Source organism: Halichoeres trimaculatus, unplaced genomic scaffold (assembly GCF_033239565.1).
Source record: "Halichoeres trimaculatus isolate MK-OKI-2021-1 unplaced genomic scaffold, fHalTri1.1 fHalTri1_scaffold_7, whole genome shotgun sequence".
Classification (NCBI taxonomy): Eukaryota; Metazoa; Chordata; class Actinopteri; order Labriformes; family Labridae; genus Halichoeres; species Halichoeres trimaculatus.
Window position 1 is genome coordinate 30446813 of NW_027437185.1, and position 20215 is coordinate 30467027.

At 39.6% G+C, this 20215-nt stretch overlaps 1 protein-coding gene across 1 annotated transcript in view; it reads right to left on the reverse strand.

Moving 5' to 3' along the window:
* LOC141793405 (ATP-binding cassette sub-family C member 5) overlaps nt 1–16195 on the reverse strand; it is a 36378-nt gene extending 20183 nt beyond the window's left edge. The window contains exons 1-9 of the mRNA XM_074674095.1: nt 15928–16195; nt 13423–13608; nt 12808–12963; nt 7313–7460; nt 4336–4569; nt 2455–2628; nt 1701–1848; nt 393–541; nt 55–162 (exon numbers count right to left, since the gene is read on the reverse strand). Coding sequence (XP_074530196.1) covers nt 55–162; nt 393–541; nt 1701–1848; nt 2455–2628; nt 4336–4569; nt 7313–7460; nt 12808–12963; nt 13423–13608; nt 15928–15929 — 1305 coding nt within the window. The 5' untranslated portion in view covers nt 15930–16195. The remainder of the gene's footprint in view (nt 1–54; nt 163–392; nt 542–1700; nt 1849–2454; nt 2629–4335; nt 4570–7312; nt 7461–12807; nt 12964–13422; nt 13609–15927) is intronic.
* Between the last annotated feature and the right edge of the window lie 4020 nt (nt 16196–20215).

Genomic DNA, 20215 nt, shown 5'->3' on the forward strand with positions numbered 1-20215 from the left:
GTAAAAACTGTAAAAACTCTTCAACATGGTGGAAGTGGCTCTGTGGTTCCTTACCTGAAACCTTTTGACAGCTACAGCACCCTCTGACAGAGACCTGACAGCCAATGGTGTGACTTTTAGGGCAAAGGTCATGGAGTTGAACACTGCGACAACAGTGAAAGCCTGAAGAAGGATGTAGAATAGATACAGTTATTTAAATTTTATACTGCCTGCAGCTACAACTGGTATCAAGATATGCACATGCCTTAAATGTAAACAGACTGTATCACAACAAGGCCGACTGAAAAATCATGACCCTCAGTCATTTATGGAAGTATTTTCAAAGGGTATATATTCATAAATGTATGTGTTGTAGCTTTAACAGATAAATCAAGGCTCACTAATTTAAATACCTGAGCTGCAGTGAGGTCATAACCCAGGGCCATATGTAAGGTGAAAGTGCACGCGCTTGCGATCACAACAACTATGGGAGCCACGCCCACTGTGAGGCTCTGGACGACCCCGGCTTTCTCTAAAATCCCCCTCTCTTCTGATCGCACTTCTGTTGAGGAGATAAGAGAAAGGGAGGGTTGATAAAAGAGCAAAGACATGCATACACAGCCAGAAAATAAAGCGAGGGTTCCCAGAGGGGTCCTCCAGTGAACGTACAATCAGCAGCACAAGACTCCGTTACCAGCACACAGAGAGTGGACAGAAATAGACACAAGAGACAGCACAAGGGGCCCCACGTCCAAACATGGTATGAGAGAGGCTTCAAAACCTGCTGAACCTTGATAACTGCTCAAATGTGGTGTACAACACACCCCACACACACACACACACTTCCACATTTGTATCTCCTCAACGCACATGCTAGATGCTTTGTTCACAAAGTTCAGTGAGTTCAAACGCTGAAACAGACTTGGCATGTTTAATTTAGCCCCAGCAGCATTAGTTGGAAATAAGAAAGAAAAAAAACTCCCTCCTTTTTCATGCTACTCTCCATGGGACGTTGCTTCGAATGGCATATGTGTTTCTGCGTGGATTACACTGCTAAAGTTGCACGCTTCAGGGCAAAGACCCACGTGATCGTCAATTAAACAAGAATGATAATTAAAGGGAATGACTCTGTTACTCTCAGGACTCTCAGGACTCTCAGGACTCATTGGACATCGAGTTGAATGCCAATTAATTATGATTATAAGAGGTAATCAAAGGGGTAGCAGCGAGAATGAGCCCCGCCTGGCTAATTCAAAGCATGATTACAAAGGGGAAAATGATCCTTATCCACTCAATACGTATACACCCTCCTGAGAGAAAGTCATCACTAATTCATGGATAAGTAAAGTCGCCTTGACAGGCATTGAAGGCGTCATAAAGCCCACAACACCTGGAAAATTAACCTTGAAGCTCGGGGACTCAAAATGGCCTTGATTATATAGGACGGTACATACTTAAATGCAGCATGCTAATGAAAATGGAGATGAGGTCAGGGTTATCTTGCCAGTTCAGGGAAAGGATAAGTCTAATGTCTGGTGATAAACTGACCAATTAGGAAGTAATTTGCAGCAGTGACAGGTGTTCAAATGAGGTGACCCTTTGCTCCAAATGAGCTGGGAATTAAAAGCTTAATAAAAGCATGAAGTTAGCATCTCACGCTGCCTTGGGCATCAACATGACATGATGAGTTTTATTGTGAAAGTTACTTGGCAGCCACTCACTGTGAATATTCTGCGCGAACGCATCCTCCCAGCAATACATCTTGATGAACTTTATGCAGCCCAGTATCTCGTTCATCAGCCTCACGCGCCGGTCAGTCACTGACACACACTTCTTACGGAAATACGCCGTCAGCCTCGATGCGAGCATCTGTCCAGACGGGAAGACAGAGAGGAAATGATGACAAGAGGAATAAGTGGCACGGGAGGAAATGAAAGCAGACACAATCACATTAGCTGTGCCGCAGAGCTGTCCAGGGGAGCAGAGTGATAAATGCCTCTCACATCAACAGCAGGGTCTCCGGCTGTCAGGCTCTGAGTTAGACTGAGTGTAATTTGAAAATAACAACTACATATTTGACAGGGGATTGATAGCTGAAGAGTTATGATGCTTTTAAAATGTGCTGGTTGTATTTTTCCAAGCGATCATGTCTTCTTCTAACCAAATAAAAAAGTCTCAGCTTTGAAAACAATGACTCAACTATTTCATCTTGAGTTATTAACTTTGGGTGAAACTTTCAGAAATCATCTTCATAAATTGCTTAGCACAGCTGCATAACATCTGCTTAAACTTTAAAAACATATCACTATTTAATTCCAGTCTCTGTAACTTATTTAAACACATTGACAACTGAGCATCTTTTTAACTTGTTATCCTGTAATTTATGCACATCATTCACAAAAACTTGTAACATTTTACTCAGACAGGTGTTTTTCCATGGCTCTACTGTTTCAGACGTTGTAGCTGGAGACGTACCATGACAGGGTAGAACAAGATGAAAATGGTTGACCCCATCAGAGCGGTGGGGCCCAGGAAGAACGCAGTGTAGGAAAGACCCAGTATTCCCACCAAAGGGCCCCCAGCCAGCAGGCAGCCCACTGACACAGCTTCATACAGCCGCTGACCGTCACTCGAGCATATGTTAATCAGCTGGGAAGAGAAAGAAGGGATACTGATACACTGGAACCACACTTTTTTAGACAGTAAAGCAAAACAGTCGTCCTGTGTATTTAGTCTTATACAGCCTCCTCTGTTTCCCTCCCTCCCTCCCTGGATCTGTTTCAGGATTGTGTACACTGCAAAAAAGGATTTCTAAGAAAGAAAAAAAAGCTTGTTTCTAGAAATTTGTTCTTAAATTTGACCTAAAAGAAAAACTATCTTGACAAGCAAGATGTGTTAGAAAAAAATACCTTATTTTATTAAGAGAATATATCTAATAAAATCTTCATAAGAAAGTTAAGCTAAAATTGAGCAAGTATTGCTGGTAACAAGCCACAACAGAGGTTTGAATGAAGTCCCAACAGAAAACAAGATTATTTTACTTATTTTAAGATTAAGATCAGTTACACAATTTCTCAGTTTAAGAAATCACACAAATATAAGTTGAATCCATCTGACCGTCAACAGTTATCTGATATGCCTGCACCCAGAGGCCGGCTGCACACTCCAGCTAAGCTAAGCTAGTGGCTTTGGTTGGAAGTCTCTCAAAATAATTGGTACTGGACGTACAGTCAAGAAAATGGTCTCGTCCTGCGTGTTATGGACTGGGGACTGAGGTAAGACACAGAAAACAATGAAAATGTTGCAATATTCCTTTTAAAAAGCACAAAAGACAGTATTTTCCGAAGATGACGGCTAAGTTGTTGAGAATTGTGCTTTTGGAACTGTTCGTCAGCTGATTTGACATTTTAATAAATGGAAAGCAAACAGGATGGCCTCTGGTTTCCTGATTTTAGATAAAAACACGTTTGTGTTTCATTTTTAAGAAATTATGTCTTATTCTAAGTCAATTTTGCTTATTGTTTTTCTTGGAGTCGGAGGATAATTTCTTTAAACCAGCTAGATCAGAGAGACAATGTCTTCCATCCATCCATCCATTTTCTATACCGCTTATCCTGTTTAGGGTCGCGGGTGGCTGGAGCCTATCCCAGCAATCGTTGGGCGAGAGGCAGGGTACACCCTGGACTGGTCGCCAGTCAATCGCAGGGCTGACACATAGACAGACAACCATGCACGCACACACTCACACCTAGGGACAATTTGGTGTGACCAATTAACCTGGTAAGCATGTTTTTGGACTGTGGGAGGAAGCCGGAGTACCCGGAGAGAACCCACGCATGCACGGGGAGAACATGCAAACTCCACACAGAAAGACCCACCGGCCGAGGTGGGGATTTGAACCGGTGACCTTCTTGCTGTGAGGCTGCAGCGCTAACCGTTGCACCACCGTGCAGCCTAGACAATGTCTTATTTTAAGAAAATCTATCATATTCCAAGACTTTTTTACTATATGAAAAACATGTTTAATCTTAAATTAAGTAAAAACATTCTTGAAATAAGCTAAATCAAAAAGCACAACACAAAATTTAAGTGAACTTTTCTTAAAAATAACTTTTTTATGCTTGTAATGAGCAAACTATTCTCAAATTCAAGGACATTTTATCTAGTTTCAAGACAGGTTCCATCTGGATTTATAAGCTAGTTTTAAGAATTCTAGCCAAGCAAAATTTTCTTACCCTATTGGCAGATTTTTTTTGCTCAAAACAAGGAAATTGTAGAAAATTTGAGAATATTTTGCTTATTTTTAGTAGGGCTGTTTTTGCAGTGTAACATCAAAAATCAGGGCGCATCTCTTACCTCTCCTGGACTGATGTCTTTGGTGCTGCGTAGATGGAGGATTTTATTAAAGGCATAAGTAAGAGCCGCCCCTCTGAGGCGTGCTGCAGTGCGGTAGTTGACGGCCCACATGAGCGCTAGAGACCATGATCGCATCAACTCCATGAGGAAGATGCCTGCTACCAGGGACAGGCCGTATAGCACATGGCTCTCCGGGGTCTGGGAATACTCCAGCAGGGCCCGCACCATGAGAGCCTGAAGATGGACAGAGGAGTTATGGAAACTTAGCAAAATCAAAGAAGACATAAAAAGGGAAATTAATTTAAAAGCAGGGAAAAATATGTCAAGAAAGGAAGAAAAGGGGTGGGGAACATCTGAATTCACTAAACTCTAGTTAATATGAGAAACAGTGGAGTAGGCGGTGATTGCATGCAGGCCTGTTGGGATGAAATGAAAGATTATTTTTCAATGAGTCAAACGTGTCCAAGAAGATCAACTCCAGAGAGCACAACTCCCTCAGTGAAAGTTCTCAATGGGTTGGAAATGTGAGACACGTGTGTTTCTGCGCAAGAGCTAAATCCAGCTAATGCCATTAACTGTAGGTAGTAACAGGCACGGACACAACAAATAACACCGCAGGAAATAAACAACTTAAGGAAACCTGGGACTGAACCAGGAAGTGACTTTTTCAAACTTAATCACTTTACAGTAAAAAGCAATGATTAAAGAAAACTCCCATCTGTCTGGGTGGTGCCATGTGAAGCATGTTTCACTCTCCGCTAACAACACAGACACAAAGGTTGAGGACATAACCCCAAAGCTGACAAACCAGTATTTCTTTATACCAGCCACATCGCTGCCTTCTGGGTGTGTTTTCTGCAGCTGAAGTGACTGTGACCCTGATTATGTAAACATGCTTGTGTTTCTCACTGAGTATAAACAGTAAACCTGGACACTTGGCTCTTCAGTTTTCTCACTGAATTAAATACACATTTAGTTTGAGCTTCATTCTTCATGACTTTATGTCAGCAGAAGTTATTTTTTGAGCCATCTCTGCATACTGACATCCAGCATATCCAACAATTTGTACACCTCTTTATCTTTTCATCTATGTATCACTGTCAGTTGATTGCAATATGTTGAGGAAAATATATGATTCTGGGAAATCCAAGAAAGAAAACCAAGCGACTGATAACACTGGGGAAACACAAGATTTGTTGAGTTAGGTCTGACAGCTGTTTTTAACCAATGTTTGGGAGCTGAATCCAAAACTGATCTCAGCTTTTCTCTATCACGTCAAGTTTTTGAACTATAGAATCCCTGTTTATTTAAAAAATATGAAAAATACTACATTTCACAGATATGAGCTTGTTTTATAAAAAGTTTCGAATATTGACACACAATGAAATATGAAAGAAACAGGCACGACTGCAATGATTATTTAACACTACTATGTTTTGAGAAAAGATATGGCTACTGGAGGAGCTACAGGAGCAGACATGATCTGGAACAAAGGGAATATATACTAATGTAAATAAAAGACTAGGAGGGAATAGTTACAAGCTTTGAAAACTAAAAAAACAGCCCAAAATGAAATAGAATTTACAACGGTATGCCCATAGTTACAAAGTTAAGAGAAAAGCCATCACAAATCCTCTTAATTCCTGCTATGCTGGCTTTCTGTTTGCAGATATTCATCGTTCTGACCTATTCGGATGCACACAACTCTCACCGCACTGTCTCAACTGAGACTGCACAAACAAGTTGCCATGTAGCTGTAGATGAGTCCAACTGTAATCAGCTGACAAGTCTTGCTTAATTGGTACCTTTTCAATTGAAATGATACTGCACTGATTCCTGGTACCTGGCAATCGGTATTGATACTTAACGGTACCAATTTTCAGTTCTTTTGTGTGTGTTTATGTCTCAATCCTGCGTTTGTTTTGCTGCCATCAGGAAAGAGGCTGAGAGTTCCTCTAGTTAGGAGAGCGGCATATAAAAGGTCATTTGCAGTGAACATTTTAAACCAATGGATAATTTATAAATTATCTATTCCTAATTTATTTGTTAATTTATGGACTTGTGTATTTTTAGTGTTGTGAGCTTTACTGTTGAGTTTCTACAGTTGTTGTGGCTGGCGATCATGATGCCAAAGGCAATTTTCCACTGTGTTCTAAACCAATGGGCAATATAGTCTTCTATTCTATTCTATTCTATTCTATTCTATTCTATTCTAAATATTAATTTCTTCACTAATGAAACCTCAGTGTTTATAATTTAACATATTTATTCTTTGATATCGAACCTTGAAATGCTGTGTTCATGTCCAGCATGGAAAATTGCCTACTTTTCCACTATCTCACTGTCACAAGGATGTGTTAGGTACCAAAACATGGTACCGTTTGATTTTACATGAATTGGTACTTGGTATTACAGATTACAGCAACTATAAAAGTACCATATTCAGTAGTCAGTACCCATCCCTAATCTTACAACAGCTAGTCAGTGGAATGTTGCTTTTCTGGAAGGTAAAGTGTGGAGAAAAAAACTTGACGTTCAAGAAGAAAACTGACTGCAATTTTGGAATCAGTGTGCCAATTTGACTTTTAATCAGCATAAAGATCTAACTCAACAGAATTTTTTTTCAGATTATTCCCCTATGTAATTGATCGTACATGTGTCCAAAGATCGTCTACAGACAAAATTTCCAATCTGCATCGCTAATCTGTGCATTTTTTTAGCAGATCAAACATGACGCAGCACAGAAAAGCATGACTGGTACTAACCAGATAATCTACTGTAATATTATTATCTTCAGCCCCAACCAAGGCTCTGTAATCTCCCAGTTTGGTCTTATGAAAATTCCAGACCAGTGTGAAACTGGATTAAACGATTCCTACAGAGGAAACACGGACTTCAGACTCTGAGCCAGTGACCATACGCAGACATTTTGATGAATTATAATAACAGGGAAGAGGAGGATTCAGATGATACTCACAGGTCCAACGAAGCCTGCCACCATGGTAAGGAGGAGAGAAAAGATGGCTACCAGCATGCGGGTTTGGCAGAACCTCCAGAAGACTCTTGTCAAGGAGGCTCCTTCTCGCCCTCGTCTTTTTAGCTCATCATGCCACAAAGTTTCAAGCCTGTAGAAGATGATGACAGGAGTTAGTTCATAGTTCAGCAAAACATCATTACATTTTCATTGCTGTAAGATGTGTGTGGACAGTAGAAACTGATTTTAGATCCACCACAGCATGAATGCTATGCAAAGTGTAGTTTAAGTCTCAATTAAGAATATGTAAACAATGGCATTTGAGAAGGGCAGAATTACCATAAGGAGGACAAAACTTGTAATTATTATTCTTAAAACAACAGAGCTGCTCTCCAGATTAATCAGGCTGTCAAAACACATAGCAGGAGCTATTTTAGTACAGTCTGGCAGCTGAAATACACATGAGTAAAACTAAAGCTGTTTGACTGATATTATTGCAAAGGTGACCTACTATATACATCAAAAATGATGCATTATGCAATTAGGCTGAGGAAGGTATTACCACACATGTGTTAAAGATGTGCTAATGTCCTTTTTAACTGCATAACACCCATGAAAAAGAGTAAAATATCATGCTGGCCAAATGCATCAATGGTAATGAGTCTATAATGCCGCAGCAGAGCAGCTGCAGAAAGTAATTTACACTTTAATGACTTTATCGAAAAACGTATCAGAGAGGACAGTCAGAACATTAAACCATGGAGACACTCATATAATTACTGCTGCAAGTGGAATGGATTCAATTCTAAGAAAGTACAATAAACTGCAACCTCGAAACAAGACAGGGCACAGCTTGAGTTACTGGGAATGAGACTTTAAAGCCAGTATTGAGCTTTGTTTGGCGACATCACATCAACAGACCAAGCAGAGAACTCTGTGCTGCTGAACACGCAAATCTTCAGGAAAGTTTTCTTCTTTAGTCTAAAGAAAGTTTTCATCAAACATACAGTAGATCTATAATTCTCATAATAATTAAGGCACTTTTAAAGACCGAGATACAACAGCAGATCTCTTAATGTGTGCATGGTGGCACATTAAAGCAACTGGGCAACAGCGTGGGCTCTTGGGATGAATAATTTGTCTTTAAACACGGTTAAAAAATGTTTCTACCAGCCTTCGTTTCAGTCTGCCAAATGGCAAGCAAGGCTGAGGTTTTGAGAGTGTGCTGGCCAGGACTTCACATTCAAGGTTCGCACCTCACTGAGCACTAACAAGTGTCAACTCTCCCAGGGTGCTTTTCCCATTCCCCCTCTCACCATCATCTCTGCTTTGCATGCCGGTTGCATAACTGTTCTTGCTATGTAAACACAAAATAAAGACCTCTCGTCTCCAGAGACCCTGCAGCTCTCATGCACACCATCGCCCACCCGTGCCAACTTGATAGCTTTGTGCCTCTGTGCTGTTTCCCTTCAGCTAGCTATTTAGCACACACAAAGCAGAAGCATCAACTGGCAGGCCCAGGGCCAGAGCCTCTGCAGAGAACAGGGCATTTACAACCCCCACTGTTGTCATAAGATAATGGTGACCTTCCTCAAACAGTGACCCTTCTCTTTATTACTGAGTCATTGCGCATGACTCGGCAGCATGTGAGTAATGGGAAAATCATTGGTTTCTTTTGTCAGCACATGGTAGAAGCTAAATACCCTTTAATATCCTTATTGTAAGCCTATTGTTCATTCACTGACTTAGTGCATAACTACAGGGCATTTCTCAAGCTGTGTTTGGCAGGAGGCGGTGACTTTTATCACAGGGCAGTCTGCTGCAGCCTGGCCGCGATCAATGACAGCTAATGAATGTGACAGCAGACACAGTGTATCCCAGGTGGAGGAGTAATGACATAACCACCCAAGTCAGGCACTAACTCTCACTGTAATCTCTAATCCCTACTATTCTTAGAAGCTTCCCATCCAGGCACAGTGTTCCCGTGTTGGTAAAAAAAACTGAGACTGGATGTTCATCGATAGAGTCACACTGCAAAGACTTCCCACACCACAACACATGTCGGGACAGTTGTTTACAGATTTCCACTTGCACCTGTTTCCAGTATGTTTGACCTTCACAGCAGAGCAGATAAAGTTTAAAGTTAAAGAAAAAGCTCCCAGTGAACCTGCGGTGTGAGAGTATAACACCATGCCCAGATCAGAACACCTGAACAAAAGCAACAAGCTCCTCTGGAAGCCTGAAACAAAAACATGACCTCCTACCCCGGAGGATCACTTGTTGATTCTTTGTGTTTCAACATGACATAACAGCGGTATTTGGTTTAAAGAAAAACACTCTAGGTTGAAACATAGTTTGGACATGAAATCTTATGCTACTGACAATGGCTGGGAATTTCACTCCCACCAAGTGTGAATACACACAATCGATCCTCTCACAACACGCAGCACGCAGCATAAATGTTAACTTAACAACACTGCCCTCTGGTACTGCTTTAAACTGGTTTAGACCAAATGGCTAAGACCCGTGGGGTTCCCCAGGGGTCAATCCTGGGACCCCTATTGTTCAATATGAGCATGCTTCCATTAGTCCAGCTAAAATGCAGATATAATATGTCCTACCACAACTATGCAGATGACACTCAGATCTACATCTCACTCAGAGCAGGGGAACATGGGACTGTAGATTTACTCAGTCACTGCATTGAACAGATCAGTGAGTGGTCAATTGTCTCCAGCTAAACCCAGATAAAACTGAAATAGTCTGTGGTTCACAGAAACAAAGAAAACCTGTTAGCAGCCATCTTGAGACTCTCTTTTAACGTCAATAATCAGGTTAGAAATCAAGGGATAACACTGGACTCAGACCTAACGTTAACAGCCACATTAAATCAATAACATCAGGAGCTTTTTGCCATCTAAAAAACCATCAAAATCAAAGGGGTAGTGTCTCAACCTAACTCAGAAACACTAATCCCTGCACTTGCCTCCAGCAGATCTCTGCACTGGCTTCCTGTCACTCAGAGAACAGACTTCAAAACAACTTTGCTTGTTTACAAGTCTCTTAATGGTTTAGCACCAAAGTACATCGCTGACATGTTGGAGCCATATGAACCGGAAGACCCCAGGTAAAGGTCTCCTGATGGTACCCAGAGTCAGGACTTCACATGGTGAGGCTGCTTTCCAGTTTTATCCTGTTCAAATCCAGACTGAAAACAGTTTTATTCAGCTTTCCATATGAAACTGAAAGTATTTTATCTGCACTCCTTTCTTTATTTAATAAACATTTTTTTAGATGTTTTATAGACTGATTTAATTTGGCCTTCTTGTAATCTAATTATTTTTAGCTGTAAAGCACTTTGAATTGCCTCGAGTACAAACTTTGCCTTACAGCTTGGAGTGGAAATTTCCAGAAACAGCAGGGAATTTTGTGGGTTGACATGTTTTTGTACCAGAGAGTATTTACTGACAATTTCTTGTAGAATTTCCTCAAACTGAAAAGATCATGTTTATATCCATTTGAGAGCATGCTATCAACATATTGTCCATTATCAGTATGCTTATAATAAAAAATCTATGACACTAATGAATCAGATCCGTTAGGAGAATGAGTAAACTTGTTGGTCGCATCATAGGATTTGTTGGCTGTATGAATCAACTCAGAGCTCCAACAAGCGAATTCTTTAAGGGGCAACCAAATGCTATTTTTCCTCTCTGTTCACACAAACACCAAGCTGTGAATCCAATCGATTATATATACAAAGCCCCAAATCATGACTAAAGTTATTACAGAATAGTGAACAAAAAGACCAGGTCTGGGCTGAACTCTGTCATATTTTTCAAAAGTCCTACATTTTCAGTGAGCATGTGCTTTGATCATTTGGGAGAATTTTCTTTCAATGGGATGTAAAAAAGGCAGAACGACAGGAATAAGAAAGCCCAGAAAATACACCACTAGCATATGGTAGCACTGGCTACTGACTGGAAATTCCTGGACTCATAGTATCTGGCAGGAAATTGTAAATTAAAATGATTTGTTTGTCTGTCAAGACAAATTAGACACACGTCCCTGCAAATGACTGTGGCAGATTTTAAAAATTGAGGGCCTACTCCTTCTTTGGGCATCTTAATATTTCATTCTGTATTTTTAAACTACTGTTTGAGTTTTTTTTAAACTTTGTTTTGTATGGCACGGTATGTATGTTTTGTACTGCTCTTGGATGCCTTGAAAAGTGCCTACAAATAGAATGTATAATAATAATTAAAAAAATAAATAATAATAATAATAATAATAATAATAATAATAATAATAATAATAATTATTATTATTATTATTATTATTATTATTATTATTATCATTAATTATATATAAATAAATTAAAATTATTAAAAATTAAATATAAATTAAAATAACAAATTTGAAAATGTCTCACCTTCTATTAGAAATGCTATATTACAACATAACATAGAGGCAGAGTTTCCAATTGTAAAGCTAGGCAGTAGTTATCTAACATCACATTGCAATAGCTGCACCCATAAAAGCACACATGTTCATTAGAGAACCACCCACTGAAGTATAAGACAGCTGTTGAACAAACTCAGTCATCTTTTCAGTGTGAGTTTTTCAGTGGCCTTGCTACTTTGCACAACAACACAGTTATTAACATATTTGCAAAATTAAGCCTGGTTTTGTGTTTACATTTGTCCCTCTGCACCAGGAACACTCAGAGGTCAGAAGTCAGAAATTCCCATCCTCCAAAATAGACTTGAACGCAGCATCGGAACAACACAAACAATGGCTCACATCAGATACATCAAGCTGAGATTCAATAAAGAGTGATGGTACAAAGTGGATCTCTCAGAGTGCATCGAGACTCATGACTCTTAAAGCCACACTAGACTGTGTCAGTATCTTTCCATTAAAAAAGATGCCAAAGCTGCTTTCCAAAGTTGCTTAACAAGATGGTTTCCACATGAACAGTCAGTGTCTCAGTGTCACATGAATCCTGCGTCACATCATTTAAAATATCAAGGTGTCTACTGAAAAAGAGGTTTCTGACAATGAGACTTTATGATGATCAGGGTGCATGGCGTTGACTCAGAGTCAAGGTTTGGTGATCCTTATACAACAATGGCTGATGTTAGGTGTTAATGTTAATAAATGGTAAGTAGGGGCCTGTGCAAATAATGGTCCTTAAAGGATGAAAAGGACCATGATAGCAGTAAAAAGCAACAAATCTAAATTTTTAAAGGAACATTTTTTGATTAATAAAGGGAAAAAAAACTAAGCGCAATCAAAAGATAACAGCTATTATTAGCATTTGAAGACAGCAAATGATGTCACAGATACAGTCAACAAGGTTAAATTCATGGAATGAAAAAGTTTTCACGTCATGTCTCGCACAAACTGCTGTTTTCTAGCAACACTGTGCGAAGGCCTCAAATAGTTTCTCCCAGTTAGCCAGGTTTCTTTCATCAGTTTGACCTCAGTTACCTCACCTTTGGCAGTTGATTTCAGAGGCCTCATGGCAAGACAGTCCCCACACATCATTTATGGACAAGCTGGACAGTTTGTAGGCCTTCCATGCCAGCGGGGAAAGCCAGTGAAGGGTCATAAATGAGAAGAGGCCGGCGTTATCGACTGGGTGCTGGTGCCTGGAACAGAGAGAATAAGGTGTGAAAATGGGTAAGATGTCTAAAAGTGCAGGCATACACAGAGGTGTTATGTCGAGGGAGAGAGTCCACACAGGCGTCTGAGAAAGACTTGCCGCCTTCACTTTAGTGAGTCAATGAAAGGTGAATAATGCCCGCAGTGTCTGGACAGTAATTTTCACGCTCTTAGCAGAAATCTGAGAGAGCAGCGAAAAAGAAAAAAAGGGCAGCTTATCACTTGGCTAATGTTCAAACACAGCACTGTCTGTTGCTGGGGGACAACTTCCGAGCTCCCATTTACCACCTGTTAGTCCCTTATCCTCAGTATGAGGCAAACACAACATATGTGAGCCTTATGTGTCTGAACTGATAACTGTCAACATATGAGCTGTGACCGCCTGTCAATCATTACATCCTCTACAGTCAGAGACCTCACTTAAACTTCAACACAGTTTTCTTTACTTGTGTGTAATCCTGAAGGGCTTTAGCAGCTGCAGACTCTGCCTGTAGCGGCCTCTTCTCTTTGGCCCCCTCTCGGCTGACGTCTCTGCTTCCTCTTCTTCGAGCTCTGGAAGTGGTTGTGGGGAGGACAGAGGCAGGCCCTCCACCCGGCCTGCTGCCTCCAGGGCATCAGGAAACATAGTAGACCTAATGTAGAGAGAAAAAAAAGAGATTTATATCTACACATCCTGCAAACATATGCCGTCATTGGTCCCCGCCCATGCAGTGCTCTACAGCGCTGAATTCAACTTGGTACATGATGTTCTTTCTGGGTTGTCACACGATACTTTCTGTACAATGATGCATTTAGCCTGTGAATGGAATGTATATGCTGTCTTGTGATGTTTCCAATGAAAGATGGGTTTTGTTCTCCTGCTGCACAGCATAGTCCCCCAGAAAAAGGAAAAAGGAAAATAAAGATTCTTTGGAAATAAAATTCTGAATAGTGTTTTGTTCTTAAAAAGAAAACAAATTTTGTTTTTTAACAGGCTTACACTGAAACGGGGTTGGATAAAAACTTAGTACTGCAGTAACTAACGTGTTTTCTATTAATAAGTAAGGTTTGAGTATGTTTTCTAACTAGTATGATTGTCAGGAAAAGTGAAGAGTACACATCACTGTTTCATACTTCATACATACTTTCACAAATTATGAGCTCAAACCTGTTGTTTGTTTTTAAAGATACTGTGAAGATTTTCTGTTACAATATGCATTGATAATATATATTTTGCCAATCATTCCAGCACTATTTGAAACATTGAACATCTTCACATGACTGTGGGAAAACAACATTGATGCAATACAAGTTTTAAAATGTTCAGCATTTCATTATCTCATGTAAACACCTCCAATCTGACTCTTTAAATAGATTAAAACTCGTGGTCTGTCTGTGTTATCTCCCCTACACCTCAAAACCTATAGCAGAAGAGCCTCATTTTGCTGAATCACCCCCTGAGAAGCAGATAGACTTGAGAAATCACCTTGTTCAGAGGTCACTCCTAAAGTGCTTATCTATTTAAAGATGACCTGCCAGCAGCCCCAGCAGCTCGAGAGCAGACATCTGAGCCGCCTGTGTGTCCGAACACTGTCACTGATCCCTGTTATTGCAAAGCTCTGAGACAAGGTCGACCAGGACTCTGTGCGGGGTGCAGATCGACTGTCCACAGAATGGTCAATAATGAGATTCAATACAGATGAAGCAGTGACACAGCATGGAGCACAAACAGAGTCACATAATAGGAATCTGCACAACAAGTTCTGTCAGGACACAAACAAGAAGAGATAAACTCTGTGACATGAGACTGTGTATGTCGCTGTGTGATAGGAGTCAAACACTAGAGTTACAGAAAAGCATGCACTGCAAAAACTGAAATCTTATCAAGTGTTTTAGTCTTATTTTCAGTAGAAAATTCCTTTTTAGACTCAATATGAGCCAAATTCACATGACCAATCCAGAAAAATGTCTTGTTTAAAGTTATTTAAGGACAAAAATGAGGTCTGAATTGCTCGTAACCAGTAAAAAAAAAATCTGCCAATGGAACAAGAGAAAAGTTACTTGTATTTAGACATTGTTCTAGTCTCAAAGAAATTTTCAAGCAATTTTTTCTTGTTCCATTGGTAGATTTTTTTTACTGGATACAAGCGATTCAAACCTAATTTTTGTACTCTAATAACTTGAAACAAGACATTTTTCTGGATTGATAAGTTGAAAGTGGCTCATATCGAGTATAATAAGACAATCTTCACTTAAAAAAAGACAAAAACACTTGATGAGATTTCAGTTTTTTGCAGTGTGAAAAGGGGTTTTGTGCCAAGTAGACATTCTTCACTGCATATATCATGTGAAGTTTGCCACATGGCTGTGAACTTCCAGCCCTGCACTGCAAAACTGTTTGCCTCAGACATACCTGATTTAAAGCTTGTATATCAAGGGAGTAAAACTTCTGCTGGGCAGGTCTGGACATGTTTATAAAAATGTAAACAAAGCATGAAGCAGTTAAGTGTTTACAACTGTTAACAGATAAAGCAGACTATATGTATTAATGAAACTCAAAAACGGAAGCAAGCTGCTGTTTTTCTAGGTCATATTTGCTTTTAGTATTTCCGCAAATGATAAAGCAATCTATACTGTCTCTGATAACACTGCAACTCTAAAAGGCCATTAGTCACATCCTTTTCCCAGCATTTGAGTCTTGACATTAAAAAGGTTAAATGATTTTATTCCAGTAAGCAAAACCTATTTTTAACTCCAATTTTCAGTTTGTTTACCTGCACAGTTATGCTATATTGACAATATTAGCATAATTAAAAATCACATTTCATTGCTATGAAAGAAACGTAAACAAACTTGACACTATACGGAATAAAAAGCCACACACAACAGGATTCTTCTACGTTCAAAGCAGACTTATCAGGAGCTACTGGGTTTTGTAAGTGTAGGATGACTTTCATTCACAGTCCACTTACATTCAGTCGGCCCTGAGTGGCAGCACAGCTCTCAGATGTTGTGATTATGAGCAGGAAATGCAGATGAAGATGCAGTACACCATGTTGTCTCTCGGCTAAATTCTCTCATCAAACCTACTCTGGTTTCCCACAACCACGCGGACACAACTCCTCGCGCCGTGGACCGGGGGCTGAGATGAAAACATGGGGCAGGAAGCACGGTAAACTTCTCGGCTCACGTGTCCACAGTGCGTGATGCGTCCTCCCGGCAGTGTCTGAGAGGCTCCGCTTCGCCGTCACACCAACGAGACCCTACAGGGAGAGGAATTCCCGATATCACCCTGACGTCATAGCGGCTCTGCCAACCGGAGACGGTGCTGAGTGGTAACTGTGGTAACGGGGGAAGTACACGTTTCAGACAGGGGGCGTGTCTACCGTGGTGTCCATGGAGAGGAAAAATGCACTCATCTGAAACATAATGCTCCCACGAGTTGAGATGACTGTGCATCCCTCAGATAGAAACGAGCAAGCGAAATTAGGTCTTAAAAAAAAAAAAAAAAAAACAGACTTAAGATTGTTTTAGTGGGTATTTATCGTATATATTTTATTTTATAACATACCAAAATAAATACTGTAAAATTCATAAACCTAGGCTATATTTCAGCCTCAGTGACAGCCTTAAATATTGAACTCTTTTCCTGTCTGCACGATTTATTTATTTAATCTTTGAATCAAATGGAATAATAAACAATATACGTAAATGGACGTAATATACGTAAGCACACATACATATTAACGCACTGAGTAAATAAGACAATTAGAGACACGTTGTAGACTGACCAAAACATAAATAAATAAATAAATAAATAAATAAATAAATAAATAAATAAATAAATAAATAAATAAATAAAATATAATATAATATAATATAATATAATACAATATAATACAATATAATATAATATAATATAATATAATATAATATAATATAATATGATATAATAAAAAGTGAGATACATTGATTGGATAATATGCATTAAAAAATAAAATTTTAAAACACGAAAGTGAGACAATAAAAGTTTTACAAAAGACAGCATATCATGCATCCATCTTCTGAAGGAGGAGGATTTATTGTATTCCCTGTTCATTAGGACCAGTCTTTGTGCTATAAGGCTGCTAAATGCTGCTAAATGCTGCTGTCTCTCCTTAAACAGTAGGATAATTCTCATGGGCAGGGATGACACCAGGAATTATGGGTCTCATATAAGGATTTCAACCATAGCAAAACCACAGTCAAAAGCTTAAAAGAGCTTTAACTAAAGCTTCCTATAAATATGAGGATTAATACTAAAGGACAGAGCATGATATTTCTCAACAGCTGAGGTGCTGCATGTTGAAACAATGCAGACCACAAGCCCTGCAGCAGCACTGCAACTTCCTGCATTAACTACTTTTCCAGTTTTGACACCTTCAATGAATTTGAGTGTTAGGGTGGAGTTTTGTAGAGCAACAACCACAAGAATAAACCAGGCTGGACATGCAATTGGCTACTTTGCAAGGTTTCCTTATGCAAGCCTGTCTACTATTCAGCAGTATGTTATAGTACATCATCAGCAGTTGGTGTCATGATCTAGAGCAATTATTCCCAAAGTCTGGGTCCTGACCCAAAGGTGGGTCACCAGAGATTATTTTATGGGTCACCAAATTAGTTTTCAAAATATTTATGCAAAATGCATGCTTTCCTTAACCAGAAGAAGTCTCCCCTCGCCAATTTAACTGATGACTGGCTCCTCACACTGTCATAGCTGATTTTTTTTTTTTTCATTTTGAAGGGTCATTGACACAATGTTTACTGTAACTGGAAACATGTAGCTGTTTTTCAAAAGTCTGAAGCCATGAGCTGGGGCTACTCAAACAACCAAAGCCACACCACCGTATGTTTCCTGCTGTTTTACAGCACTCAGAGGAAAACACCGTCACTGTCACCATCACGCATATGAAAGAGCTGACCCATTGATTGCTTTGTTCGTTGGTTTCCAAAAGAAAGATTTGAAGTCAGATTCAAAACCTCTTTGAGTTTGGATGTCCAAAGTCTCTGCTGGATCTTGGACAGACACCAGATGCAGGAACGGGGCTGTTACAGCTTGTTACAGCTGTGCAACGACGTCACACTGAAAAAGAGGCATGGACGGATGCTGTTATCTTTATTCTGGATAAACATCACATCCTAATATCTTGTCATGAAAGTTAACATGACTGGGATACAATTCTGAAAAGCAAGCGGGCTAACCCGTATAATAAAAGGCAAGTATTTTCAGAGTGTAAGCCTAACAAAGCAAATATGTTAGGCCTGTTAGCTGGTACAAAAGATGTAAGTCGATGCAGAAACATGATTAAAGAACCCTTTTTTATCTTTGCACAGTTATTCTGTCAGTTGGTTTACAGATGACATATTTTGGATTGGGTCGCAGTGGCTTGTTCCCCCGAAAAAGTGGGTCACCTAAAAAAAAAAGTTTGGGAAACATTGATCCAGAGGGAATCAAAACATAGTAGTCCTGTACATGTGAAGACCCCTGTCAGGACATAAAATATTGCTATATCATTTTGTTAATGATTTAAGTATTTATATGATAATGTGAATTTTTTCAATGCAGAAAATAATTATTGAAACAAAAACAATGGAAAGAGGTGATATTCTTACTAGCAAGACCATCCCCCCGGTGTCAACAAAGCATGAAACAGTTTAGTGCTGACAACTGTAAACAGATAAGGCAGAATGATGTATGTATTAATGGTACACAAAACCTGAAACAAACTTAAAAGCAAGGTTAATACAGTTGTTTTTCTGGGTCATTTATGCTTCAGTGTTCCTGCAAAAGATAAAGTGTAATCTATAGTGTCTCTGATAACACTGCAACTCTGAAAGGCCGATAGACATGTTAACTTATTGTTTACAAGTGTTATTCTTGACATTAAAAGGGTAAAAGGATTTTATCCCCAAAACAAAATCTGCTTTTGACTTTATTTTCTAGTTTTTTTTTTTACCTGTAAAATTGTGCTGTAATGACAAAAGTTTATTGAAAAATGCTGCGTGGCTGAAACACACTTTTTTTCCTCATCTTTATGGGAGGAGACAAGCGTAGATAGATAAGGAGCAGAGGACTACAACAGAGACACCTGCTGAACTAATGGTGAGTAAAAGTTCTCCACAGTGACTGGATCCTGTCCTCACTTATATGATAAAGACCTTAAACTTAGCGGGCTCTACAAGTAACAGCTACACTGAGACCTCCTAATGGCCCACAGCAGTCAAACTAAGGCAATTTATAAGTCTCAGCAGTGCACAACAAAACAGCGTTGGACATAAAGCTAATACCTAACAACCGTACCTCTGCAGCTTGACAGCCAGAGAAAATGACTCCACTTTAGCACACAGCACACGTAAAGGGAGGCTTGTTTACATTCAGCGACTTCTCGCTATTCAGAGGAAGAACTGGGGCGATGTGAGCCTCACTCACAGCTATGAGAAACTTTTTTTAAAGCTTGTTGTGATTCAAAAGCAGGACCGATTATGAATGCACATTATGGGGTCCCTGGGTTGTTACCACAGCAGCAATAAAGTAATCCTGAAAAATACAGGAAGCTGTGCAGCAGAGGAAACGTGGAGTGCTTGGTTTGTCCTCCATTGAGCATCTGGGTTTAGGGGAAAGTTTCCCCCAAAGGTGACCTTCCTGTGGTTGTTTGCTTCTGGTTGCTGTCTATTCTCTTCATGACCTATATGAAAGTCTTATTTTATACAGAAAAAAATCCAAAAGTTGGACAAATTGACCCCATTAAAGCACATGGAGCTGTTTCTATAAATACCAAACTACACTTCACTTTGGGCCAATGACAGCACAGCAGACACATCTATCGTTCTCATCACGTCATGTCAGTTTTGTAATCTAGTTTCCTGAGTTACAGTTCATCACACCTCCTGAGATTTAATATCCAACACACTCTGTTTAAAGCCTGTTATACATAAATCTGCTGAGTTTGTATCTGTACTCTGGCAGTAATGCAATGACACAAAATGTATTTGAAAGATGCATTGATAGGGAAAACTCTTATTAATATGATAATGCATGCGGCTGAGTGCAGCTTTATTCCATCATTTGATAAGAGACACAGGACTAATTAAGTTTTATCCATGAGTTTTTCTGCAGCGTTGCAGTCAGCAAATATAAACTTTTACACCCAGCCTGCGCACACTTCCTGCAGTATCTTTTTTTTCCTTCTCTGTGACTTAGTACGGCGATGTTATCTCACT